Source organism: Setaria viridis, chromosome 7 (assembly GCF_005286985.2).
Source record: "Setaria viridis chromosome 7, Setaria_viridis_v4.0, whole genome shotgun sequence".
Taxonomy (NCBI): Eukaryota; Viridiplantae; Streptophyta; class Magnoliopsida; order Poales; family Poaceae; genus Setaria; species Setaria viridis.
Genome location: NC_048269.2, coordinates 17,637,661 through 17,663,083, shown reverse-complemented (window position 1 = coordinate 17,663,083; position 25,423 = coordinate 17,637,661). Strand labels below are relative to the sequence as shown.

General features: G+C 41.5%; 4 protein-coding genes across 5 annotated transcripts; 2 read left to right on the top strand and 2 right to left on the bottom strand.

The window, feature by feature from the left end:
* The first annotated feature begins 213 nt into the window (after positions 1–213).
* On the top strand, positions 214–14,857 carry LOC117864155 (uncharacterized). Of its 2 annotated transcripts, XM_034748170.2 has the most exons (29): positions 216–485; positions 638–812; positions 988–1,656; positions 1,766–1,903; positions 2,047–2,145; positions 2,237–2,362; positions 2,555–2,617; positions 2,741–2,833; positions 3,230–3,340; positions 3,508–3,671; positions 4,710–4,788; positions 4,995–5,099; positions 5,557–5,613; positions 6,190–6,234; positions 6,770–6,854; positions 7,257–7,330; positions 8,186–8,260; positions 8,359–8,446; positions 9,294–9,366; positions 9,892–9,951; positions 10,318–10,411; positions 11,032–11,130; positions 12,821–12,931; positions 13,457–13,531; positions 13,619–13,774; positions 13,866–13,946; positions 14,033–14,095; positions 14,170–14,253; positions 14,548–14,857. In XM_034748170.2, the coding sequence occupies exons 1-29, from the start codon at positions 307–309 to the stop codon at positions 14,656–14,658; spliced, it is 3,432 nt and encodes a 1,143-aa protein (XP_034604061.1). In that variant the 5' UTR covers positions 216–306; the 3' UTR covers positions 14,659–14,857. The 2 variants fall into 2 exon arrangements, with proteins under 2 accessions (XP_072151095.1, XP_034604061.1); XM_072294994.1 differs by lacking the exons at positions 13,457–13,531; positions 13,866–13,946; positions 14,033–14,095; positions 14,170–14,253; positions 14,548–14,857 and having other exon boundaries at positions 214–485; positions 13,587–13,774.
* Positions 14,858–15,007: 150 nt separating this feature from the next.
* Positions 15,008–16,414, top strand: LOC117864160 (pollen-specific protein C13). The gene is made up of 2 exons (XM_034748174.2): positions 15,008–15,761; positions 15,911–16,414. Exons 1-2 carry the CDS (start codon positions 15,602–15,604, stop codon positions 16,240–16,242), a joined length of 492 nt encoding a protein of 163 aa, XP_034604065.1. The 5' UTR covers positions 15,008–15,601; the 3' UTR covers positions 16,243–16,414.
* Positions 16,415–16,540: 126 nt separating this feature from the next.
* On the bottom strand, positions 16,541–19,186 carry LOC117864157 (probable glucuronosyltransferase Os04g0398600). Its single transcript, XM_034748172.2, has 4 exons — positions 18,858–19,186; positions 17,690–18,078; positions 17,345–17,586; positions 16,541–17,258 (listed from the first exon to the last, which is right to left on the bottom strand). The coding sequence occupies exons 1-4, from the start codon at positions 18,997–18,999 to the stop codon at positions 16,745–16,747; spliced, it is 1,287 nt and encodes a 428-aa protein (XP_034604063.1). The 5' UTR covers positions 19,000–19,186; the 3' UTR covers positions 16,541–16,744.
* Positions 19,187–21,633: 2,447 nt separating this feature from the next.
* LOC117864158 (cytochrome b-c1 complex subunit Rieske, mitochondrial) lies at positions 21,634–25,303 on the bottom strand. Its single transcript, XM_034748173.2, has 2 exons — positions 25,021–25,303; positions 21,634–22,602 (listed from the first exon to the last, which is right to left on the bottom strand). Exons 1-2 carry the CDS (start codon positions 25,193–25,195, stop codon positions 21,959–21,961), a joined length of 819 nt encoding a protein of 272 aa, XP_034604064.1. The 5' UTR covers positions 25,196–25,303; the 3' UTR covers positions 21,634–21,958.
* Positions 25,304–25,423: the final 120 nt, after the last annotated feature.

The following is a 25,423-nucleotide window of genomic DNA, read 5'->3' as shown; positions in this document are numbered from 1 at the left end:
GAATCCAGGAGGAGTTAGCCAAACAAATTTTTTTAAAAGTGATGTTAGGCTGATTCCGTGGCCCTAGAATAAATTAACACGTTGGAAACTTAAAAAGTAGTTTTTCTTAATAAATATCGGCAGAATCGCTTCATATTTAAAATTAAATTAAAGAGCCATAAAGAAGGTCTTCAGGAGTTCAGGGTGAATCAAAAGCACGAGCGACGGTGTTCCTTTAGCACCCGTTGCCACTTCACCTCTCGCTCTGGGCGATCATCTTACCAAGTTCCCGACCGATCTGACCCGAGCCCTCGAGCTAAACCAGTTATGGAGGAGCCGGGCCCAAGCCGACCGGCCGCCTCCACCGCCGTCGGCGGCGACTTCCCGGAGCTCCTCGGTTTCTGCGCCCGCGCGGAGGCCCTCATCGCCGAGTTGCTCCTGCTCGCCGACCGCGCCCCTCCCCAGTTCGCCGACCGCCGCTTCGACTCCGTCCTCTTCGACTTCCGGTGACCCCCTCTCTCTCTTCGATAAAATGCAGTACCAACGCAATCCGAAAGTGCACTTGCGTCAATTCTCCTCCTTTTACTAGATAGAAACTCCTCAAATGTCCAGTAGCGACCATAGTTTCAACTGACATTTCACTTCGCCCGCGGAACAGGTACCTCGATTCCCCAGGCGATTTCGAGTCGAGGGTCGAGGGCAACATCGAGCTGGAGGCGCTGGAAGATCAGCTCCGTGAGTCCTGCGCCCCGTACATGCAGAGGTTCTTCTCCTTGCTGGATGGTGCCGTCACTTACCACGAGGAGCTCTGCAATTACCTGAATGACCTGCAGGTTAGGCTACACTTTCCTCTCTCCGTTGCTAACTGTACTCATAACTCGTAATTCGTCGTAAACGAATGATGCTATTGTTGGTAAATATTTTTATGAACAGAACATTGAACATGATGCCACCCTGTCCCAGTTTTAATGACACTAATTCACTAAATGAGGGCTCTTTCTTGCGTAGGAAGGGCTATATGTGCATTGCACATTGGATCATGTGTTGGAGAATAACTGCGCATGCCAGTTACTTGTGGAGTCGATGGCGCTGTTCGGATGCATGATTCTGCTAATGGAACACAAAATTGGCGGGTTGCTGCGTGAGAAGCTCCTTGTGGCGCACCTGCGGTATGACCGCTGTTTTAACTACCCAAATCTGGAGCGGATATGTGAGCTATGTCGCCGGCACGTGCCTACCCCTGCTACGTCTGCTACTTTTGGTTCATCACCATTTAGCTCGGATATTATTTCTATTCAGAAGCCTGAGGACCTACTCAGGAGGTTTCCTTTTCCCGAGCCTGTTGTGGATGCTGTCATAACTTGCTTGAGGAACGGGGATGTCTACAACAACATCCGGTTCTATCCTGATCCGCAGCATCGAACTGCAGCTCTGTCCTTGCAAGGTGGACATCTGTATGTCATGTTGTTTTATTCTGATGACCTTCTGCATAGAGGTTTGGTTATGCGGGAGATTGTTGACCGGTTCTTCAAAGACAACTGGGTGGTTCCCATATTCTTGCACTTCTCAGTGGATTTACTTGTCTCTTGGGATGCATACAAAGAAGCAAAGTTATCATTAGTGTCCTGCCTTTCTCCCACCTCCATTCGTGATATTAGTCTACACCATTATACGAAGGTCAGTATAGCAAAACATTTTATCTATCGTTCTCAAAGGAGTTCTTGTTTCAGACTTTAGTTGTGAATTGAAGTTGTGTCGTCACACTCCTTTTTTTTTTCGGTTTCAGGTTACTCATTTTCTAGCTGATTTGGATATTCACATACATGCCATAAACAAGGAATATGTGCTTGATAATTCTCTGAGTCTTCTTTCTGTCATTAGAGAATGCAATTTCGCTCTTCGCTGGCTTTTGCTTCACCGCATGGTAAAGCCCTATTTAGTTCCTGTAAACACTATTTTACTTTTTTTCATTAATCATTATCATATTGAAGTTATAAATTGCAAAGCAGCAAACCAGAGTTATGCTTGTCTTTCTGTTATTTTACTTTCTAACATATTGTTTCATAGACCAGTGATAAGAAGGCAAGGGACCTGGTGATCTCTGTAGGGTCATCGCAGCAAGTGGATGAAGGAAATCTGTTACAACTCTTATTGAAGACTGCCAGAGTGAATGTTCTTCTCAGAGAAATTGAATATTTTAGCTTTGTATGATCTTATTTGATTCCATCGTTCCTCAGATTTGTTTTCCATATTACAGCTTGAGTATGAGGTGAAGCAATTGAATGTTGAACTATTGAAAACTAGAGAAAGTATGTGGTATGAAAAGAGGCATGATGCTTTGGAATGTATCAAGGACTTGTCTCAGAACTATCTTGGAACTTGGGTACGTTATAAACTTCCAATATAACCTTGCTAGACATCCATCTGCAGATGCTTTGTTCTCAGTCTTTTACTTCACTTATTGGGCTTATTGCTTGAATTGAGTTTGAGTCTGTACACGTATATCATGTTATGAGTTTATCTTAAAATGTAAATGAGTACAATAATCATGATGATGTTTTCTTCTTTTGAATAGGCTGCATCGTGCAAATTCAAGAACAAGACCCTGAAAGACTGGCTGGAGCACCTGTCATCAGAGGTTAATACTGCTCATTCCATTTACATGTAATTACTGAAGGTTCCAGCATTGGCAATTATTATATAAGTATTGGGAGTTATACATATTGAATTTTGCTAACTTGTGCTTATTATTTTCTGGCAGCTTATTTCCCTGAACTATACTTCAATTGGAAGCTGTGGCAGGACAATCCATCGAGTGCTGTCTACACTTAAAGATATTGAGATGCTCCACCAGGTAGAAGCTTCCCAACTTCTTTAATTCTTAGTTCGAAAACTATAATGATGGCATACCATATTGGGCTGTTCCCACAAGAAAACAACATAGGGTTCACTTCGGGCTTCAACTAAGGTTTGGATTTGATATTCGTGTGCAGGGGGGTGGGGGTGGGGGTGGGGGGATAAATGAAAAAACTAGACAAGAAAATACCAAACTTTGTTGAACACTAAGGGAGATGGAAATTATTAAAATCTAGTTATAAGACATCAGACCTTTTCAGCGGTGTTGGAATGCAATTGGATTCAAGTTTCTTTTGACATAGCCTTTTTTAAAATGGGGTTGTCAACTTTTTTTTTTAACACTGACGATTGTTATAGATAGCTGTATAATAAGTTTCTTTACTAAATGATGCAGATCAAAGAGAGCGTGCAGATAAAGCAAGGCTTCTCCAAAATACAGAAGAATCTCCATGATATGATAAAAATCCTTAACCTAAACCAAGAAGCAATAAATATTTTGTCAGTGGTAAGAGCTTATTTTTGTCTGTTTGATATTTGGATTCACCCGAGCAAAAACATTACCATCATATTTATACGTTCGTCATTGACTACATGTAAGCTGAAAGTGTAGCTAATAATCCTCTTAGAATTAATGCATTTCTAACTATGTGCTATTTCTCATATTTTTCTCAGATTACTGATGCTAAATATGCATGGGTTTACCTTACATTGTTTGAGACACTTCTTAAGAAGAATATCAGTCAGGATCCATCGGAAACAATATTTTTGCATACGGTGTTTCTTAAATTTCAATCATGGCTGAGTGCACCTCTCCAAAGAACCAAGCAGTGTGAAAGGTTTTTCTTCTCCATTTTACGCTTTCATGGTCATAGAAGTTCAGAACATATGCTACAGTACTAGTGTTGTCAATGCTAAGATAATATTCTTCTCTATGCTACCATTGGATGTATTTGTTTTTGCTTTGAATGCATTCAGCAGAGTTACAAAGTCCATTGTTACCGTTACATTTTTGGGTGATTGTTATGATGAAATTATGCTAGCACTTTGATGCGTAGTTTTTTTTCTTTTTTGTATTTAACAAATATCTACATTTTACTGTGTTATTATGTAGTACCAAAATTCTCAGCGGGCAGTTTAGCTAATTTCCCCCTTTTGTAAATGAAGCTGGTTACTTTATAAAGATAAAATATGGGAAGGGAATCGGAGGAACCTTGATTTTTGTCACTTCTGCTAAAATGATTCCCTGTTTAGCTGTATCTGCGTGTTGAACACTGCATAGCTATTGAATTTAATAAGTGTTGTATCCTAGTGCTATATTTTACTTCTGTTTACCCTGTTAGTCTTCAGGTTTGTTGAATATTTGTTGTAATTTAGAAAAGATTATCTAGATTTGTCCAGAATGGTTTTGTTCCACTCCACCTTTCTGTACATCCATGCAAAATATCACACACAAAAGTTAGGATATCGATTCAACCCCTCCACTTCTTGAAAAATCTGCATTTTTTTTCAATCTTAAATAGAGACACAGGAAAATTTGTAAGATATGAGGCTGATATTTTGAAGCACGAACTCTACCTTTCTGTACATCCATGCATCACTCCCTCAAAGAGTAAAATAAAATAAAAAGGCCTCCACCGACCACCTTCAGGTGTCCATTTCCACATCCTGCGGACTTGGAGGAGTAGGAGGATGATTCATGAGTTATTATTTCATACATAATGAACTTTGATATTATTGTTGCTCTATAAAAATATTCCCCCTTAAATGTACATGTATTCTCCTCTATGTATTGTATATCTTCATCTTTGCTGTTCTATTGGACTCATTTTGTTGGAACATGTAAATCTTACTTCTTGAATTTGAAAACTTGACAGCCCCGATCTCCAATGTATCTCAACTTACTATTCTTCAAAATATGCAGCTAAGATATTTGCAGTTTTGGATATTGTCCCGGTAAGTTCATTCTTTTTGGTGCTAGGCAATGAAACACAACATTTTGTTTAACTTTATAATGTTATTTAGCAAGCTCTTCACTTTCTAATGTGTAAGAAAGGTTGGATCACTTTAGCAGTTTGTGGTCCATTACCCTAATGAATCACATGAATAAGGAAGCATTAGATACATTATTTACTTATGCTGTTTTCATCCAAAATTGGCAGGAAATATTGCTTAAAATTTCCACTGCTGTGGATTATGTAAATGCAGAGCAGCCTACTCATCCAGTAAATCGCATCAATCAGGAAGCACTGCAAGAGCTCATGCAGGTATTGGACCTGTAGTTTTCCTTCTACGTTGTTCTACTTAGCTGATTCTTTTGGTACATAGAAGTTTCTAAGATAGTTAAGGCATAAAAGGCGTATCACCTACTTATTGTTCTAAAACCTTGAAAAAGCAAGTAGTATCCTGTGTTAGTTGGTTGGCTTGGAATTAGCTTAGACATTAAGTTAGCAGGTTCTTTAGATGGATTTATTAGGATTGACTATATAAGAGGAGCCTGGTGGATCGTTGTAACCAAGCAAGAAGAACCCAAAAAAGCAGTCAGAGCCTCCAGAGGGAGGACGACTAGTCGGTCCTTCCTGCTATCCCTAGTCCTACCTTATCAATTTGTTTCAGACTGGAGGTCACAGTATGGTGCAATAATGTGTCTTGGTAGAGTAGGTTCACCGGCATTTATTAGGTTGTTTGGCAATAATTTGATAGTGTCGCTCTTTTTGTTCACAGATGGATCAGCAACTATGTCAAGCACGGCAGGCTGCCAAATTATGCATTATTTCTGAGGTACTTAATTCTCTCTGCATTATTTTCCACCGTATAATGCTACACGTACGACAGATTGAGTACAAGTGTACAACCTGTGTACGACTGCCCTCATTCACAGTCACTAATGCAAGGAGAAATCGTACGTGTGTCATCTCCGTTTTCCCACCATATCATTTTTAACCAGCTTTCATAAAGAACCACAATTTGAGAAGCATGATAGTTTAGTATGGCTGGAGCAGATGAGCTTAGAGGGTTGTTGTCAAGGTCGCTTGCCTCTGGTTCTTAGACCATGTAAGGTAATTGGTCGCCTTTTTATTTTAAGCGGTGCGCCTGTAAGCTAAGTTTTGAGTAGCTGTGGTGGTTCTTGTTTGTACTGTTTTCTCACTTCTTTTTAATGAAATGACACTCAATTCTCCTGCATGTTCGAGAAAAAAAATAGTTTAGTATGGAAACCATCTTCCAACTCTTTTGATGAAAAAATTGTATCCAGTAATGCCTTCTTGAGCTCTTGTCAATTGACTTTGAGATATTTACCATGTTCTGTGATTTTTTGTTTCACTTACACGCTACTGGAATCTTCTATGTACAATGCAGGGCCTTGGGAACATGTCAAATAACTTTGATGACCTTATGAACCTGGTGCGCTGTTCTCTCTGATCATTTTAACTTCAATGGCCCTACCTTATTTTATTTTTCAAGCTGAATGCGCACTTGTCTTTGCTCATATTAGTTTGATAATAATTCATTTTGATATTAAACTGCTCAAACCAATGTTAGGAAGTTGAAGGCCATGAGTGATATCATTTTAACTTGTTAGTGGCTTAGTGCATTAGAGTGTTTCATGATGCTTGCATACGATCTGTAGTTCTGTACGGTATGGGGGGCTTTCATTTTGCTGGCACAACAAGTATGCATTTTTTTTCTGTGAACATTAAGGTATGTTAACAAATATATTCAATTTACACTTAGTTGGCTATGTCAAGCAGAACAATTGGGCTGAATAGTAACCAGCCTGCAAATTTATGTGTTTTAAGATTGAGAATGTCGATTTGGATATGGTAGTTATTCTGCAAGATTACAGATAATTCAACTTTGTGGCATGCTTCTCATTTTCATTTTGTCTTTTCCCCTCTTTTCACTGCTGATGATTTTGTGCATCCTATCTCATATGAAGAATTTAGGTGGATGGCTCAAGCAGGCGATAAAAAAGGAACTAGCGATTCAGCTAGAAAGAAAACTGAAATACTTATCATCTTATGGTACGAAGTTGACTTACGTTAACTTGCTATTTGACTATTGTGAGCACATATTATTACTGTTTTTGTTAAGTCTACATGTTACCACTTAATCCTTTTTTTAGAAGTTTACCACTTAATCCTTACTACTACACATGTACTGAAAAATGAACCAGCTTCAAATTAACCGGAAGTATGACTCTGTAATCTTATATTGTGCTGCGAGCCTCCTCCTGAAGGTGTGAATAAGGCAGCAATTAGTGCTGGATATTCACTGTTATTTCAATGAGACGGCAGCTATTTATCAGCAGATAATATACACATATATATGCCATCCTTTTAGGAACTACATGTATAATTTGTTGCTTGTAGCTTTACTTTGGATTAACTGGATTAGCTGTGTTGTCTAAGCTACACTGCTGGCAGGTGATATGGAGAGCAACCTCAACTCTTTGTCAAATTTTATGTTTTCCCAGATGCAGAGGATGGAGTTCCTTGAGGTGATTATTTCAGTTCTTATTTTACTTTCATTTAGAAATTTATCGATTACAATTATTTCAGTTACTGTCAGACACCTGGAAATTATGTGGTTCCGTTTCACATTATCTTTTTTTCCTATTTAAGATGCACAGGATCATGTTGACCTTTATGCGAATAGATCCATCCACGCTGTATAGTCTTTTACACAGCCTCAAGAGTTACGTTATTTTGTATTTATCATCCAAAGTGGCTGCCTTCTAGTGATCAGCGAGGTTTGTTTATTGGCCATGATCAATTACAGATTAGATCAACAACAGTATTAGATTTTATCCCAACATTGTGTTAGCTCATTTTCAAATCAATATGAATTAAGTGTTTGCTTTGAAATTAGTGTTTGGTTTGGTTGCATCCAACATCGAGTTCTTATTAAAGAAGTGCTAACTTTGCTGTAGAAATGGTGAACTTTTTTCATAAGGTAGAGCATTGGCACAAGTGTTAAGTGTGGCCTGGAGGTCCTGGGTTCGAACCAGCCTCTTTGCAGAATTTTAAAAGAATTTTGCAAGGGTAAGGCTGTCTAGGAATTCCCTTCCCCAGACCCCACCTTGTGTGGGAGCTTTCGTACTGGGTATGCCCTTTTTTAGAGCATTGGCACAAGTGTTAAGTGTTACAATCAGCCCCGTAGAAGGATAGGTACACAAGGTTGAAATTGCCCTTTGTACATGACAAGTGAGTGAGAGTCACTTGACTCCAGGACAGAGTTGCAAGACATTTAGCAGCATACCAGGGAATGATGACATAATTAGTTAAGTTCATGCCTTAGTTTTTCTATTCATGAGTTGCCGAATATGATGCTTCTTTTGTTTAATGCATTGCAGGATATACTGCACATTGATGGGAGCTCAATCTGGCAAGAAACATTCACAACTGTGCTGGAACAATGTGCTAAAAAAGTATGCCAGGATCATCCCTAATTAGCGTTGTTGTTTAATTTGACAGATTAGTCATTATATTATTCTTATTTTCATTTTTTTCCTTGAGTCTCTGATAGGAGTTTCTGGAGCTTATGGCATGCATGCAAAAATCAGCTAATGTGGTGAAACAGTTGAATAATGTGTACAGCCCAAGCACATTTTTTGGTAATGTTTTAGATCCATATCTGTCAAAGAAGCTTGTTTCTTGTAGGTTTCACTAGTGACATTTGTGGATAGTAAAGTACGGTTGTTGTCCCTTTAGCCACCAATAGCAGAAGTTATTTCTTGCTGCAAGTTAGGAACATTTGATCAGATTCAAAGAGCGCATTTTAGCAATTACCAAGTGCGTAGCCATGGTATCATTCCTCATCGATGGTACCAAGGATGGCAGCCTTCATCATGCATTTTAGTCAACCCCTAATCTCTGCCTCTTGTCATCAAGTAGACCATGGCTATGGTGCATACAAGATGGCTGTTTTCTGCACCTTAGTGGTTACTCAATGTCGATGTTAGTTTGCTAGAACTCTACACCAAGATGACACATTTATTATTGGAAAATTTGCCAGTCCCATGCAAGTTTTTGCACTCTTTGGATAGCAGAAGTTCAGCTTTATGGTACTATTGTTACACCAGTTAGTGCTACCTGCATTGTAATGAGTGATTTCATCATACTGCCTCCATTTAAAAAAATATAAGGCATATAATTCTTTTTGACTTTCTCACTGTCTTCACTCCAGAATCTTTTGGGTTAGGTTAGATTGAATTCATCAATCTTTTCTTGTAAAGCCCTTCTTTTAGAATTCAAAGATTTTAAAGTTACTGGAAAATTGCTGTTAAAGGAGGCAATGAGCCCTCATGTAATAATATTGTTGAAATACAAAATGAACATTAAAGATGCTGCCGAACTTTGAAATTTGAATAAAACACACACTTTTACACAGTTTAGAATAAGCACGAATTGTGCCAGAACATTTTCTTTGTGTTCATGGTGTTGAATGCCATTAAATTGCAGGCAACTTGCTGCAACATATAGTTCGGTTGACGAATCCATCGCATTCCATGTTTATAGAGGCCATGATTGGTTGGTAAGTGTTGTTTTATTACGCTGTGTACTATTTCTACACAATACCTACTTTTTTCCTCGAACGACGCAGGAGAGCTGCATGCCATTTCATTAAGGTAGAAAAAAAACCCCGTACAATAGCTACATAACAGAAGCAGTTCCCAGTACATCCACAATTTTGGAACACATTCATAAGTCCTAATGCATAGGTATAATGACATCAAGTGCCTGGATGCTTATGGATTTATATGGAGCTGACTTTTCTTTGCACAATACATAAATTGTTGGCTTAGTAGACATTTAAATATACACAAACTTCAATTCGTAATCCAGATATATCTGAAATTGCCATAGAACCAGTATACTGAAATGTGGTTTTTCTGTTGCAATGGAACTAGGTATGATTGATAGTTATTTCTTTCTGAAGGCTGCAAGGCATTTCCAATATCATTTTCCAAATCTTGCTACAATTTGTTTCAACGATCTTTGATTTATCTTTTTCTCCTTTATGTGTTTTTTACTTGTTGACAGTGATATTCTTCTCCAGGTTTGATGCAGGAGGACATGAATTGCTTGGTATGCGCTTTTTTAATCTTCTGGAATTATGGTAACATCTAATCTTTGGTTTTTATCTAGTATTTATGATAACATCTCGTTTTTGTATTTTTATCATTTTATGCAATGACACAATGGTGTGCTTGTGCCCATGGTAAGGAAAATGAACTAATTTTCCTACCTGTATGAGGGGATTTGAGTCTCTGTCTACCCAAACATATCCTAAGATGACTGTTTGCTTGCTATTGGATTATGTGGTGGTTTAATCTGGACATATCAGATCCTTGATAAATTCGAAATTTTCTTCTCCTTGCCTAATATTTGTCATATTTATGTTATGCTGCTCTCTGCTAGAAAGACATACTTGATTCTATGTTTGGCTCGGGGGACCTGACATGCAAGTGTGCTTATTTTGCAGTGTGGGACAGGTTGGGTTAGCATGCTTGGACTCATTGGTACACATACTCATAAAGCATAGCATGGAGAATACAGTGAAAGGTTTACATACTTTGGTATGCTTTATAATACAAGACACAACTTACAGATATTGAAACTTCTATGGGGTGGTGTCGGTGTTTTATACCCGGCAACCTACCGAGGGGTATCCCGAGGTAGTAGATTGGTTGGTGGGGGATCGTCGGACCTGGAACTCGAAGGTAAAAGTGAGGACACAAGACACAGATTTATACAGGTTCGGGCCGCTAGAGTAGCGTAATACTCTACGTCCTGTTTGGGGTGTTGTATATTGCGCCCTGTGCTTGGGTGTTGTTTGGTGTGGAGGATTTGATCCTCTGTTGTGGTTCTATGAGATCTTGGTCTACCGATCTAGGGACCCCTATCCTCCTTTATATACTCTAGGGGGTGGGATTACTAGTTAGTTACAAGGTAGAAGTCCTAATAGGATTACATGGTATGAGTTCTCGTAGGATTACAGAGGAATTCTAGTAGGAGTCCGTCTTCTTCCTTCCTTGCGGGTACTGGGGATCTATCCCCGACAGATGGGGAGTGGGGTGTGTTTATATACTTTTCTTCTTAATACAATGATGCACAACTCTTCTTAATGTTGAGAAAAAAGATAATGAAACTTCTGATTTTATTCTGAATTTCTGTTGATTGCAACATTTGCCTTCAGGTTGATGCTAAACGCCAGGGGGATCTAACCAAGATGGATGATCTTCTGGGCCCTCCTATGTCTATTCCCCTGATGGGTTGGTTATCATATAAGCAAATGGTATACTTGCAAATTATGCTTGGAAACTCTATGCTTTCTGTAATTCTGTCATAATTGAAACCTACATGTGGCCCATTAGTTTTCATGCACAACTATGCAGTTTCTTTGCTTTAGTCTATTTGCCTTCAGTCTCTTCTGGTTTGTTGGGTGGTACCAGGCACAAATGTCTACATTAAAATAATTTTATTGAAAATGAATCTGTAAACTGTTTAGTTGGTATCCTAGGTGTTTTGATCCCTAAACTTTGCTCGAGGATCGAGTTCGTCCTTCAACTTTCAAATCGGCCAATTTAGTCCCTCAACTTTCATTTTTGGGTCAAACACATCCTTGTACTAATGTAGCTCTCCATGATAGCATGAGACTGATGCGAAAATACATATTTTACCCTTGGCTCCTTCCCCTCCTCAATTTCTACCGGCACTCCGGTACGACATCGTGGCTGGAGCGGCTGAGATCGCCGGCGTCATGGTAATCGTCTAGTTGAACTCTCTCAGCTCTCACTCCAGACTTTAGGTGCTCACGTCACATCCACGTTGTACATATTACACTTGTGGACAAAGGTGAAATGGAGTGCTTGTATACTGCTTTGAGATACACAAGTCACACTCGCAACAAAATAAGGCGTAGTTTTCCCCCTCTTCTACTATGACTAAGCTAAGCCAGTACACTAGAAAACAAAGTCTTAGGGTGTAAATAGTAATGGTGTTTATAATTAATTTACTATCGCAATTCCCTTTTTTGTTGGCTTGTAGAATGGTCTGTTTCAAAAGTAAGAACGTGAAGACCCAACACACACCTAGCCCTATTTTATGAACTGTAATTGCAATGGAGGGAAGCTGCCAAGCTGGTGCTTTGTGTTTCAAAATCTGAAAACGAAGTGCGGTGTTTCAAAGTTTTGTTTATGGAATGATTTATTAAAACATTGCGCGGTGCAATGGTACATGGTAGAACTCTGTAGGTCGATGAAAACCTGTAATTATTTTGGTTTTGTTGAAAACCCAAGATGACCTTCATTGAAACAAAATCAGAAGGATGCCTATCAGGTTAGGTTTTTTCCCTTAGTAGGGAGCCCTTTTATGTTATTGGTCACGGTAATAGTAATATTCGTGTACTTCAATCAGCACTTGTAGAACAATACCGGCTATACTACCTTACCTACCCTAAAAGTCAGTTAAGAGCAAAGAGGAAGGAACTAAGGGCAAAAATGTCTTTTCTCATTAGTCTCATGCCACTATGGAGCGCCACATAGCACAAGGACGAGTTTGACCCAAAAATAAAAATTGAGGGACTAGATTGGCCGATTTGAAAGTTGAGGGACGAACTTGACTCTTAGGGAAAAGTTGAGGGACCAAAATACCTATTTTGCCTTTACAATCCTAAGCTGGGAAAATAAATGTACTATTTTAGTTCTTGAAAGGATTGCATTACTTTTGCAATTTTCTCTACATTCATATGGTATGATTTGTTGAGGAAAATATTAAAAAGTCAACAATAATGTGTATCTGTACTATTTACTGCCTATTTGAACTTAACTGAATAATATATGTGAACTTTTTTTGCTGGTATAGCATTAGTCCATGTTGAATCCGGTGTGAAGTGCAACTGTGTAAACTACACTGGTTTAGTCATTAAAGAAATACCTATTTATGTGATTTATAGTAACTTACAGTCAGTTCTATGTTTTTCATAGGTGAAGATGTTGCACTCATCATGGGGGTCACTAGTTGAGAAATTGGCTACAATTGGACAACTGCAGTTGGTTCGGACTCTTATATCCTTCAAACTGAGATCAGCATGCAAGGTAAGGAAATTTAAGGCCAACCTTCTATCTTACCACAGCCTAAACATCTCCCAAGGCCATCTGATGGCACTCATGGGAGATTCTAGTTCTCGATGCAATGAGGTCTTAGCATCATGGCAGTAACTGGATGGTTACCATCAATAACTCCCTAGGTGTGGACCAGGAGAACATTAACGAGCCTAGGTTTTTAGTTTCAAACTCGAACCTTTCCTTGCAGACAGAATCAGAGTGGTTAGAGTTTGATCAAATTTACGTGCAAACTTAAAGTGCGTAATAATCCTATCTGTTAGCAGTACAGTGGCTGTAACGATCCTAGGGCCAGGACTTTTTCTGAAGCCACTAAATTGAACCATGATTGTGAATCAGGATTTGCTCTCATATGTGCTCTTTGATTATGCATTGTGTCAGAAGCATTCACATCCACAGCTTGATTTGTAGATTTATAAAATTATGTATGTTTCCCTTTGTTCTGTACATAGCTCTTATTCTTTCCTTCTAAATCTTGTTTGGTGATGTCTCCGGCAGATCAAAGCAAACACTATAACCTCGGCTGTTGAGGTCTTGGTGTCTTCACTTTATATGCATAAAAGAGTGTTTGAGGTCAGTTTTGGCAGTGCCCAACAAATCAACTTCATTGTATATCTGGTATTCATAGGTTGTGATTTGGTGGCATGATCATCCATGCAGAGAGGAGATGAGGATGAAACTGTGAGATTCTTTCTGCACAATATAAAAGAGAAGCAGAACTTTTGTGGTTTGTTTTCACCTTTCCAAGTTATCTATATCTCAGAGGACCCTCCAATGTTCTTGACCAGATTGCTGTCCCTCTTTTCAATATCACAGGTTTGTTCATGAACAATTTTGAAATGCTGCGAATTGAGACCATATCTTGAATAAACCCATGAAAATAATATGTTTATTTGGCTGAATGCAGTTGTCAAGATATGTGCTTGATGTTCATCTAGGCAATTTGACAAGCCCATTAAAGAGGTCCACGGCTGATTTCTCTGCCGTGGTATGCAACTCAGGTTCACCGTATCTGAATAGTGCATTACTGCATTGTGTTCTCTCACGAAGTAATCAGAATTTTCCTTCTGCTAGATCATAGGGCTTGGTACAATCTTGCGGCAGTTTGATTCTTTCTACATGACCCAGTATATTCAGGTATCCTATTCTTGTCTCACAATCCTTTCTCAGACACAAACCCAGGACAGAAATTTGACCTATTTGGGTTTCAGTTCATGGTTCAGTACATACGGACGGCAGAAGCTGCATTCAATGCCACTACTGAAACACCCAAGGGAGCTACTCATTCTTCTGAGGTTGTAGCTGTTCTAACATCTCTATCCTTGTCAAAGCATTTATCGTGGTTTTCTTGTGCCAACCCCCATGTTTTATCTTTAAGAACAAAACTTGTACATCATTTGTCAAGTAGTGTACTAGATATGGGATACTATCATTTATTGATTCTAGATGATAATATCCCCACAATGGGTGGTACATTTAACTGATAGTGTTTTATTGAGTCAAGAAATCCATCTAGTCACTTATGTTACCTTTTCTTTTCCAATATTTAATAAATCTGTTATTGATCTTACGTTGAATTTTTTTTACAGGCGCCAAAGGCAGTGTTTTGGTTGATGTCCTTATGCAAGTACATGGACGTCTCAGGGGATGTAGTCGAGTCGTGCTTGCCCGCTTCTGCTCTTGCTATCCTCCAGTCATGAATCTTCTGTTGCTGTACACTTGAACATAGTTAAGCAAAGCACAGAGCTCAGGATATTAGCTCTCAAAGTTCAATTTTCTTCGATATATATTTTTCCTCCTTTTCTTTTCATGTATACGAGTCCTGTAACATTGACGGCAAACAATGTTCTCCATTATGGGAATAAAGATCAATAAGCTGGAAAGGAGAGTCGTGCCTAATACTCGATCCAGGAAGTGTTGTTTTCCTAGTTTTTTTTCTCGTTGATGCCTAAGAATCTGCATCAAAGTGCTGTATAGAACCGGCACTGCTCCTGATGCTGCACAACGCATTTGCTCAATGCTCGTGTTTTTGTTTGTAATCAGTATCTAATTCGACAGTTGATGGAGGACGCAATGATACGGTTGATGATGGATCCAGAAATGCTTGGGGACCGTGCTGCTAGAAAGAAGATCGTGCACACGAATCCTTTGCTCCGCAGCTAGTTAGCCCCTTGGGGCCCTCTCAGACAACATTTCAACAAAAGTCCATTCACATTTCTTTCTCAAAAAGATCATATTATTCACTTTTTTATTTTTTGAAAAGACAAGTTCATTCATATTTTGTGGGAACATGAGCGCGAGTGGTATTGCTCGATGGGAGATGTTTGACGCCTCGTTAGAAGCTGTTCGACTTCTGTGGACCACAGAAACGCAACCAAACTCGCCAGAACTTTCACCATATTTTGCCTTCCAGCTACACAAAACCCGGTCATAACAAGAACATCTGCTGCAGGCAGTTCCTGCTTCCACGGGCAGCCAGACAAACCTTCCATGCTCCCAGGTTATATAAGGACACCACAACCTCCATTGCAAAAACCAGGCTAGTTTCACTACCCTCCTCTTACCCTTCCCACCAAATAAGGTTCCATCCTTTTCCCAGCATTCACAGGGGAGGGGAACACATTCATCCGGCGACCGGCGGCCATGGCCTCGCTCCGCATCCTTCCGGCGGTCACCGTCGCCGTCCTCTTCTACGTCGTGGTCGCCGTCGCCACCGATGCTCCCGACTTCGTCATCCAGGGCCGCGTCTACTGCGACACCTGCCGCGCCGGGTTCCAGACCAACGTCACCGAGTACATCAAGGGTAACAACATGCCATTCCTCACTTCAGCAGTGGAGGGAGACACAAAACACATTTCCCTGAATAATCCTTGCAACGATTACCTGATTCTGCATTTTTCAGAAGTCATATCAGCATTGGCTGACCTGGGCTCTTGTTCTTCTTGATCGCAGGCGCCAAGGTCAGGCTGGAGTGCAAGCACTTCGGCACCGGTGCCGTCGAGCGCGCCATCGACGGCGTGACCGACGAGTCCGGCTTCTACACGATCAAGCTCAAGGGCGGCCACGAGGAGGACATCTGCGAGGTCATCCTCGTCGAGAGCCCCCGCAAGGACTGCGCCGAGGTCCCAGCGCACAGCGACCGCGCCAGCGTCCTGCTCGCCAAGGACGCCGGCATCAGCGACGACATGCGCTTCCCCAACCCGCTCGGCTACTTCAAGGACGTGCCGCTGCCCGTCTGCGGCGCGGTGCTCAAGGAATACCTCTTGGATGACCAGGATGAGTAAAGAGTACGGTAACATCACCGGACAAGCTGCACAAACTGCAAATCGGTTGCCTGTAGCATGGATGTGTCAGCAAAGTACAAAGTGAATGATTAACAATATATGGAGAAAAGGAAAAGGAAAAATGTAACTGTGCTGTCTATCTAATGTTACTTACAGTTCTGTGACTTGCCCAGATTTTGAGTGCTGCATTCTTGTTCTTACCACCCATTCTTCAGTCTTTAACATACAACTGCTGCAACAGACAGAAATGCACTGTAGCAAAAACTTAATCAACATAAATAACCAATCTGACATGCGGTTCTGATAGCAAGATAAGCACCATTTCATTTCTATCAAAAGATAATAAGTTACATGACATTCATAAGGACTAGACAAGGCCAAGGTGTATTTTGCACCTAAAGCACAGCATGTCGATTACATGATTACATCACATTTCACGAAGTATAGACTAATCCTATGGGGTTTCCATCCAAAGCTTATCCGAGAAGAAGATATCTCTTCGCTACCATGGCTTCAGATCCCCCACAGGTCCAGCAGTCCAGTTGAGACGCTGATCGCCAGGTTGTAAGTATGTTCCCTCAGGGTGTGGCAGCTTGCGAGCAAGACCGTTCAAGATCTGGTGGAATGCATCCCTTGGTTGGGCTGGCTGCGGAAACAACATGGCCTGCTTCATTGATGGATTTGCAAGTAACCTTTGCTTTCTTAAAATGTCATCGATTGGCATTGATGTGAGGATTGTGTCTAGTTTAGGGACATCCTTCTCCTCAACAAAGACACCAATTTCCTCCCATGGGATTGCATCCGCAAATGGTAGCACAATATCATCAGCTATGATGACTGGAATGCAGCCAAAGACCACGGCCTCAACCAACCTAGGGCTCCATGGTGCCCAGCCCAATGGACACAGGCAGAAGACAGCACGCTGCATGTCTTCATAGTAAGTGGCAGGGTGATCTGTTGAAATGTCAAATAGAGGGTTGCTCTTGAAGTTCTCCCACAGCGAAGCTCGTGCACCTCTGCACAACAATATTACGGAAGTGAATAAACGGGTCAAACATTAACACAGGATTCAAACATGTTAAAACTTCAAAGTGATTGCTACCTTGCATAGTATCCACCCTCAGGGTCGTTCCCGGTGTCATAGAAAAGTCCCCGGAAGTAAACAAAGATTGAGCGCGGAGTGTCGGGGGAAATCAAGTGAGCTTGCATTTTCTGCGGAGGAGCATAGGGAGGAATAATGATAGAGCCCTCTTTCAGACAGACATGATTCTCCTGTCCAAAAGTTTGGACCAAAGTAGCACGTCGCAGCAATGGAAGAATTCCACGCTCAATAGCCTTTTCTTCCTGCAAATGTTGAAACAATTACAACTCATGAGAAAAATGGTAGTTATGGCATTATAAGGCAAATTTACGCACAATGATTACCATGATGAACATCGGAACTCACCTGATAGTGGAAGCATGCTGCAAAATCATGCGGAACAACAAAGAAGTGATCTGCTCCATCAGTTCTGTTCCAAAAGGGCCATTTGTTTGAAATATATTGGATTGCACTCCTCATCACCCGTGGTGACTTAAATGGCAAGGGCAGTCCAGCATTAGTTAAATCACAAGTAGTATAAACTGGCGTATAGAACCAATCGGCCTCTTTGGGATTTAGAGTCCGCACAGCACTTGAGAGCAAGAAACGATGCATAAAAATTTCTGCAGCAAACATGTGATTAAGACACCGTGGATCCTTGGTAACCATCTTCTTGTTGTACTTCCTCGGCAAGTCATAAATGAAGACCTTCAACCTCCCCACAGGATTATCTTCTAACACATCACCAGCACTCCCTACAGTTTCATAGTTGCCATGTCAGTACAAACATGCAAGCAACTCACATAACATATGATGCAAATCAAGTGCAACAGAAAAACAAGAATGCAGATATTTCTATCCAAAATTGGTCTCAAAGCACAATATCATGTTGAGTATACTCTACTGGGATGAAATAGCCCTTTTTATATTTGAATCCATTCATGTCTTGAGTTGGGCTCCTCATTGATTCCTAACCATTTCAGCAATTAGAAAACTGAACCCAAATACGTATATAAAGCTGCATAAAAGAAGCTCCTTTTCTCTTGCTTCGAGAGAGGCTAGGGATCAACCTAACAAGGAACTAAGAAGCGCAAGAAATTTGTGGAAATGGGGAAGGAGAGCACCCAAAATCAACCCTACCGCTAACAACTAAAATCATTCACAACCTAACAAGAAAAAGGATCGAACTTGAACCTGAAAACTTAAACTTGGTTATCACAGAACACAGAAGTCCAACACAAAAGGCGCAAAAAGGGAAAGGAAATTCGGCTGAACTTCTACAGATTTATTAGCCCCCCAAATACGTTAAGCAACAGGAGCAACTAACAATATTCTGAAATCAACTATTCAATCTCCAACTCCACGCGGAAGGAAACATCGGCCGACAATAAACAGCTACGCAAGGCTTCGGACTCCAAGGGAGCAGCAACGCGCAAAAGGGGGGAGAAAAAAAAAACTAGCTCCTAAATCATACCAGAAATCAACTTTGGATAGGCAAAGTTGCGAGGAAAAAAGGGGGGAGAAGTTGGGGGACCTGAGATGCGCTCGCTGTGCTGCTGAACGGCGTGCTCAGCCTCGCCGCCGCCGGCGGCGGCGGCTGCCGCGACCCGCGGCGCGAGGGCGGAGGCGGCTAGCAGCAGGAGGGCCACGGGGAGCCACCCCGTTCTTGATCCCATCCCGGAGGGAACGCCCGCTCCGGTCTCGACCTCTCGAGGCAAAAGGGGAGAGCTTGACGAGGGGATTGGATTTGGGAATTCGGTATAAAGAGGAAGAAGAGAGATTGGGGAGCTAAAGCAAAAGGAGAGATTTTGTTAGGACAAATGGAGAGGAGAGGAGAGAGAATGGGTCCAGACTCCAACAACAACTAGTCCCCAGTAATCAAAGGGAAGCCCTTTCTACGAATCCTGGTTTAGGAAACACTTCTTTCATGGTCCTAGTCCTAGTCCTAGTTTAGGAGTAAGTTGAGGTAGCGTTAACCACTGTATAATGATCACTATTTGTTTTGGCGTCTAATGAACCTGTAATCCTCTTTCCACAGTTTTAATAACTACTAATGGTTACTTAAGAATGTTTTTAAGCCCTGTTACCAGCTTGTACTATAGTAGCTTAAAAAGAACTTCAGGGACCCCCTAAGGCCGGTAAAACGGATTACCAGCTTTATCAGGCCAATTTTCATTTAAAGGCTTAAGCATGATTTTATTTTTAATGCCATTTGTATAAACTTTAGGATCTGATTAAAATTCATTACTTTAGCAGGAGATACGGGCTAAATTTTATTTTACTGCCCTAACACTGCAATTTAAAATTTGCAACGGCTAGCTCCGGTCGTACCACACTTCATATTTTTACCGCCTCTCACACCCACATTCAAAATTTAGACTATAACATCTTCATCAAAATTGAATTGGGTGGCTCTCCTTCCCTCTTTCAGCCCTTTTCCTCCTCACACCATCACCGTGCGAGCCACATATTTTCACCCTCGCTTTGTCCTCCTCCCATCATCCTCAATGATTCGTGCCATAAAATCCTATGCAACTCCCTCTTGGCATGCTGATTCATCAAATTTGAGTTGACCTCGTCCCAACCCTCCGCACTAGCCACCCTTTTTGCCACCCCGGTCACCATCCTCCACCGCTAGTCACCTTCATCTCCGACCCTCCTTCCAAGTCTCGAAATACCCCTTCACTCCCAAATTCCAATTTATGAGCCCTAAGCTGTCGTAGAAGCTCAATCTCACTAGAGATGGAGGAAGCGTGGTGGATCTAGTCAAAATTGGAAAGAATTCCAATTTATGAGCCCTAAGCCATCATAGAAGCTCAATCTCACTAGAGATGGAGGAGGGGTGGTGGAGCTAGCTAGAATTGGAAAGGAAGGCAACATATGTGAGGGGGAAAAAGTCGGTGAAGGGCAAATAGCGTTACTGTTTATATGTAAAACATAAGAATGGATACCAGATACCTTTAAATAAAAAAAAGGAATAGTTGAGGAAGTCCACTTATCATGTCATCGGTGGTTTCAAAATAAAACAAAGAAAAATCATATCAAATATTCAAATGGATCAGTAAATATCCACGGCTGAGACGGTGTGTGGCCCAGCTTTCTTTAACTATAAAGATTATTAGTAGTAAATGTATGTACATGAGCGTCAAAATCAGCCCTATATACTATCATTCAAAATGCTACGCTTATATATGTTCCCTCCGTTAAAAAAAGACCTGTATTTCATACAAAACATTCATTTATAGCTAATCGTAGTTTTATACACTAGAAATACTTATAATTAGACTATATTTTGCCAAGAAGCCAAAGTTTTTGGATGATTGGAGATAAAATCGCATTATATTTTGAAAGGAGGAAATGGCACTTTTATTTTTACTCATCTAGTAGGATTTTGCATTAATCCGTGAGCCATTCGCAATCAACAACGAGATGCTGCTTGTTTACCAGGACCCGGGGTTCGGCATGTCCTTGACGCTACCGTTGACGCCTTCCCCTTGGACCCTTGAGCTGGACGCTGTGGCTGACACTTGACGAGTTCATCGTACCTTTTCCATGTGCCGCTTGCTTGAGTACCTTGTACCCAGTTTCTTGGTTATCACGATAGGTAATCCTACTTTGCCACGATACTTGTGTACCCTCCTCCGGATCCCTAGAATTTTTTTTTGCCTTCTAAGCACGGTGGAGTTAGCAACCCACGGTGGAGGAATGGCTGCTAAAAGAACTCGAGATCAGCAATGTTTGCGGGCTTCTAAGCACGATCTGGACTTGATTTGAGTTCAGCTAACGAGCTAGTCGCCTCGAGTTCATGCCAAAGCTTAACTAGGTGATCGAAAAGCGTGCAAACTAAATGTAATTTTTCATGTTTTTTCGAACGTTTTGTACTACAGAAGAGAGTGATGATATTTTTTCCTTGTAAAAATTTACTCGGTTGCAGGGAAGCCATTTGATCACACCGTGTGAGACCGAGCAAGCGTTTGGAGATTGGACCCGTCTCTTGCAGGCACCATCCGAACATTGGGGCATTTGGCTGTGCGCAGTCGTCCTGTCATGGTCTCTTGCTGCCGTGTCCGTGATGACAACTGGCCACAACTGCCATGTCTCTTTCTGTGCTCTCAGCCACTGTCAGGTAGGCCCCAGGAACGCAGCCTTATCACTGCCAGCGGCAGAACACCAGTCAATCCACAACGGCCTCGGCAATTTTGACCCCACATCCAAAAGACCAAAACCATCACCAGTTCTCTTTTTTCTTTTTTTTTGAAAGAAAACCATCACCAGTTGAATGAGTAGCTTCAGATAAACAAATGGCAAAATTAACAGTGAGAATGCTTATTCATAACATGAGAATGTACCAGAAAGACGCAATCGCTTTCACTACCCTTCCTACAGTACCACGGAAAATTGAAGTTCCAGACTGACTTCCAACTTACATTTCAGTAGAACGGTGGCAAATTATTTTGTACTTGAAAAATTCACTTTGGGAGATTAAAAGTCTACCATCATGGCATGGCAATGACCCTCGTGAAACAAAAATTTTAGCCAAACCAAGAAAGAAGAAACAATATAACAGTAACAGCACAGCAGGGATTCACCTCTGTGGATGAAGGTAGATAAAATAGTCGGGTACTTTCTGTGCTCTCAGCCTATGAGCAGCTTGTTCTCCTCCAAGAAACTGTAGGTGGGCACCTCCAGGTTGAAGGGTGCAGGACCCTTGCGGATCCTCCCAGAGATGTCGTAGTGGGAGCCATGGCATGGGCAGAACCAGCCGCCAAAGTCTCCAGCGTTCGGAAGCGGGATGCAGCCGAGGTGGGTGCAGACGCCGATGACCACCAGCCACTCAGGGTTCTTCACACGCTCCGCGTCCTGCTGTGGGTCACGCAGTGACGCGACGTCCACACTGTTGGCCAGCTTGATGTCATCCTCAGTCCGGCGCCTGATGAAGACTGGCTTCCCACGCCACTTCACAGTCACTGTGGTGCCTGGTTCGATGCTGGAGAGGTCCACCTCAAGTGAAGCGAGGGCAAGCACATCCTTACTTGCTGACATGCTCAGGACAAACTTCAATATGAGGAGACGCAGCAGTGACGCGTAAATGAACCTCCCACCACTCAAGACGAAGTAAGCAAAGGCACGCTTGCTGGGATCTCCAGGAGGATATCTTTCATGGTTGTACTCATCATAAACCACCTTTGGGTTAGGGTTCTTCACAGCAGCCACAGTTGCTGGGAGGTCAGCCAGGCCAGCATCTTGGTTCCTTGGGACAAGTGTTTCAGTTGAGAAACCTGCAGGACATATTAACAAAAGTTACATAGCCATCTTCAGAACAAATCGCAAATTATAGTGGGGCATTCAACATCCAACACAAGCAAAGGATAAACCAATGTTGGCAACAATAGGAACAAGATCATCCTAGGAGGCATTTCATGGAACTAACCCTTGTTAAATAAAATAAGCGACCCATGGAGTTGTAACATGAAGGAACCACTGTTGCCTCAGTGTTCATTTTGCTCAGTGTAATTTTAGATCTTAGTAATAACTGGCATATGATACGCAGGTTTCAGACAAACAGAAAACATGAAGAATATTTTTTTAAAAAAAGCAAAGCATAATTAGCTATTTCTTTAGCCAGTAATCAGTGGCCACTGTTTTGGCCATTGCCAACAGGTACGGAAGAAACCTATAAACTAAATTGTAGTTTTGCAGCACATTGACAGAAGTAAATCACCAAAGGTGACATGACACATTAGTCTTAGTCTATATTAGGTCTCTAGAACATTACAAAACAATGGAAGCCATCCAAGCAGTAAAACTGGTTAAAGAAACATGAAGAAATATAGTAAAATAGACATGTTACTTCAGAAGTTCTGAGAAGAGTTCTTTTTTCCATGAATAGGTCCATAATTGTATGTTCAAATCAAATGTAACAGGATATCAACATGTTTCACCAATTTTCCATGAGTACTATCAGCATCATCATAATAGTAACAAAACTCATCATCAATTTGCGAAACAACATATCAACATGCCAAAATCAAGGGAATATACTTTATGCAACAGTGAAGACAGTCTCTGGATAGCAACACTAAACATTCAGGCTAGGTAAGATACAAATTATTCAAATAGAAATTGAGGCATACAGATAAAATCTGAAGGTGCACACACCAAGGGTTAGCACCAGCAAGCTTCTAAAGAACTCGCCTAATGCCACTTTTTTTACAACTGAACTGATAAGGATTTCTTTACAACATTTGCAGAGATCATTGATCCACGGATATCTTCTAATTGACTGTCAAAGTTCTGAAAACTAGTTCTTCAGAGACCATTAGTTTGCTCAATGGGCCATTTAACTAGCATAATTGTTTTAACTATGTTTAGTTCTAACTTCTTGTGGAAATAGAAAATCTATAGAAGTGGATAAAAAATACAAACTTATATACGGAAGATCAAAAAAATGCATGTGAGAGCCATATGTACAGAAGATGAAGGAAAACAAACATATGTCCATTAGAGTGTTCAGAGACCATGTAGCAACCACAAAGATATAAATATAAAGGCTTTCAGATCAAACTAGGGCAATTGTAAGAACCTAAACCGGCCATCTGATGGGTATCCTTATTTTGCAGATCAAAGTATCCTCCAGATCTTGAGGGTCTACAAGAATATAACGCAGAAGAATCCTTGTGTTTTATTAATGGAGCTTTTATCCATAGCAACACTTGTCAGAGTAACAATCAGCACATATGCAGACATTAGGCTAACAAGGTCATAATATATTTATATGCTTGTACTACCAAGCATAATCGACATGTCAGTGGTCACTATCATGGTCCTTGCCAACAGGTAAACAATAGAAACATACAAACTTGTTCTAGTTTATAGTCACCCAGAATTAAATTAGTAAATAACTAGAGGCAACATGACACTAAACAATTGGTAATAGATAAGTGCCATACAGCACTAATAGAAGACATCTGATGAACAGAAGTAGACTAAAATAGCATGAATAAAGTACCCAGGCCTTTTTCTTTCAGCAAGGAAATACTAGCTGCCCTAGCCAATAAGCAATTAAGGATTAAAAAAGCATTGACATATATCTAGAAAATGCCCCTTCAGCTCTCTTCTATGCTCCCATTAATCTGATTCACAACATTGCTATCCTAGAAACACAGTTCATCCCCAATGTCATGTAAAATTATGTGTTTACAGCAGAGATGTTCAATTATCTATGTTCAAACAATGCTCAGTAACTTGGAGAAATGGTGATCCAAACAACATAAAAAGATATAAAAACCAGGAACATACTTCATGCTTCTAGAGAGAGCAGAAATGGTCCCTGACAGGAAAACAAATCGTCCAAACAAGTTGAGCACAAATTTATCAAACGGAAAGGCAAAATGTCACAGATAGCAGCTGTTTGCTATGAACGTAGACCACTGACAGGACTGATCCAGGTAAGAACTACAAGTAGTAAGCTATGGCACAACAAGAAACCAAGCATGGAGCCCTAACGATACAAACGGGAATGCTTCGTTAAGCAGAACCACGCCATCATCAAGGACCTTAATCAGCCATCACGCGGCAAAGTACCAAGCCACGCATCGCAGATCAACGGATCCTCTGGAACCCGATCCCGATCCGAATCCGAGCCGAATCTACACGGGAAGACGGGAAGCATGCGGAGGAGGGACGCGCGCGCTTACCCCTGGCGGCGGCGAAGAAGGGGGACTCGACGGAGAACCGCGGCTGGCTCCGGGCGCGGGCGGAGTCGTCGTCCCCGCCGGGGGCGCCAGCGCCGGCGAGTGGGCCCCTGGCCGCGGCCGCGGCGGGGCGCCAGGAGAGGGAAGACGAGAGCCTCCTCCCCGCAACCCTCAGCATCGTGTCGTCGTCCTCCTCCGCCGGTGGTGGCGCTCGCCGCCAATCTAATCTCGGCTAGGGTTCGCCCCGCTCGGTCGCCTGGACGCACGGTGGGAGAGAGAGACTGGAGAGAGAAAGAAATGGAAGAAACGAGAGGCGGAGAAAAATATTGGGGGTTGTGGGCTACGATGGCCCGATTTCTGCGGCCCAGCTTCTTACGTGGGCCTGGGTATCTCTGCTAGTTTCCTC

Bases quoted from the DNA above. Each gene is read 5' to 3' on its own strand.
- LOC117864157 (XM_034748172.2), bottom strand. From the start codon at position 18,999: ATGGGATCAAGAACGGGGTGGCTCCCCGTGGCCCTCCTGCTGCTAGCC. The intron at 17,587-17,689 runs GTGAGTTCCGAT...CAACATTTGCAG, and splicing joins CAGCATGCTTCCACTATCAG to GAAGAAAAGGCTATTGAGCG. The intron at 17,259-17,344 runs GTAGCAATCACT...ATTGTTGTGCAG, and splicing joins GAGGGTGGATACTATGCAAG to AGGTGCACGAGCTTCGCTGT.
- LOC117864155 (XM_034748170.2), top strand. From the start codon at position 307: ATGGAGGAGCCGGGCCCAAGCCGACCGGCCGCCTCCACCGCCGTCGGC. The intron at 6,235-6,769 runs GTGCGCTGTTCT...TCTCATATGAAG, and splicing joins TTGATGACCTTATGAACCTG to AATTTAGGTGGATGGCTCAA. The intron at 6,855-7,256 runs GTACGAAGTTGA...CACTGCTGGCAG, and splicing joins GAAATACTTATCATCTTATG to GTGATATGGAGAGCAACCTC.
- LOC117864158 (XM_034748173.2), bottom strand. From the start codon at position 25,195: ATGCTGAGGGTTGCGGGGAGGAGGCTCTCGTCTTCCCTCTCCTGGCGC. The intron at 22,603-25,020 runs GTAAGCGCGCGC...TATGTCCTGCAG, and splicing joins CTTCTTCGCCGCCGCCAGGG to GTTTCTCAACTGAAACACTT.
- LOC117864160 (XM_034748174.2), top strand. From the start codon at position 15,602: ATGGCCTCGCTCCGCATCCTTCCGGCGGTCACCGTCGCCGTCCTCTTC. The intron at 15,762-15,910 runs GTAACAACATGC...TCTTGATCGCAG, and splicing joins CGTCACCGAGTACATCAAGG to GCGCCAAGGTCAGGCTGGAG.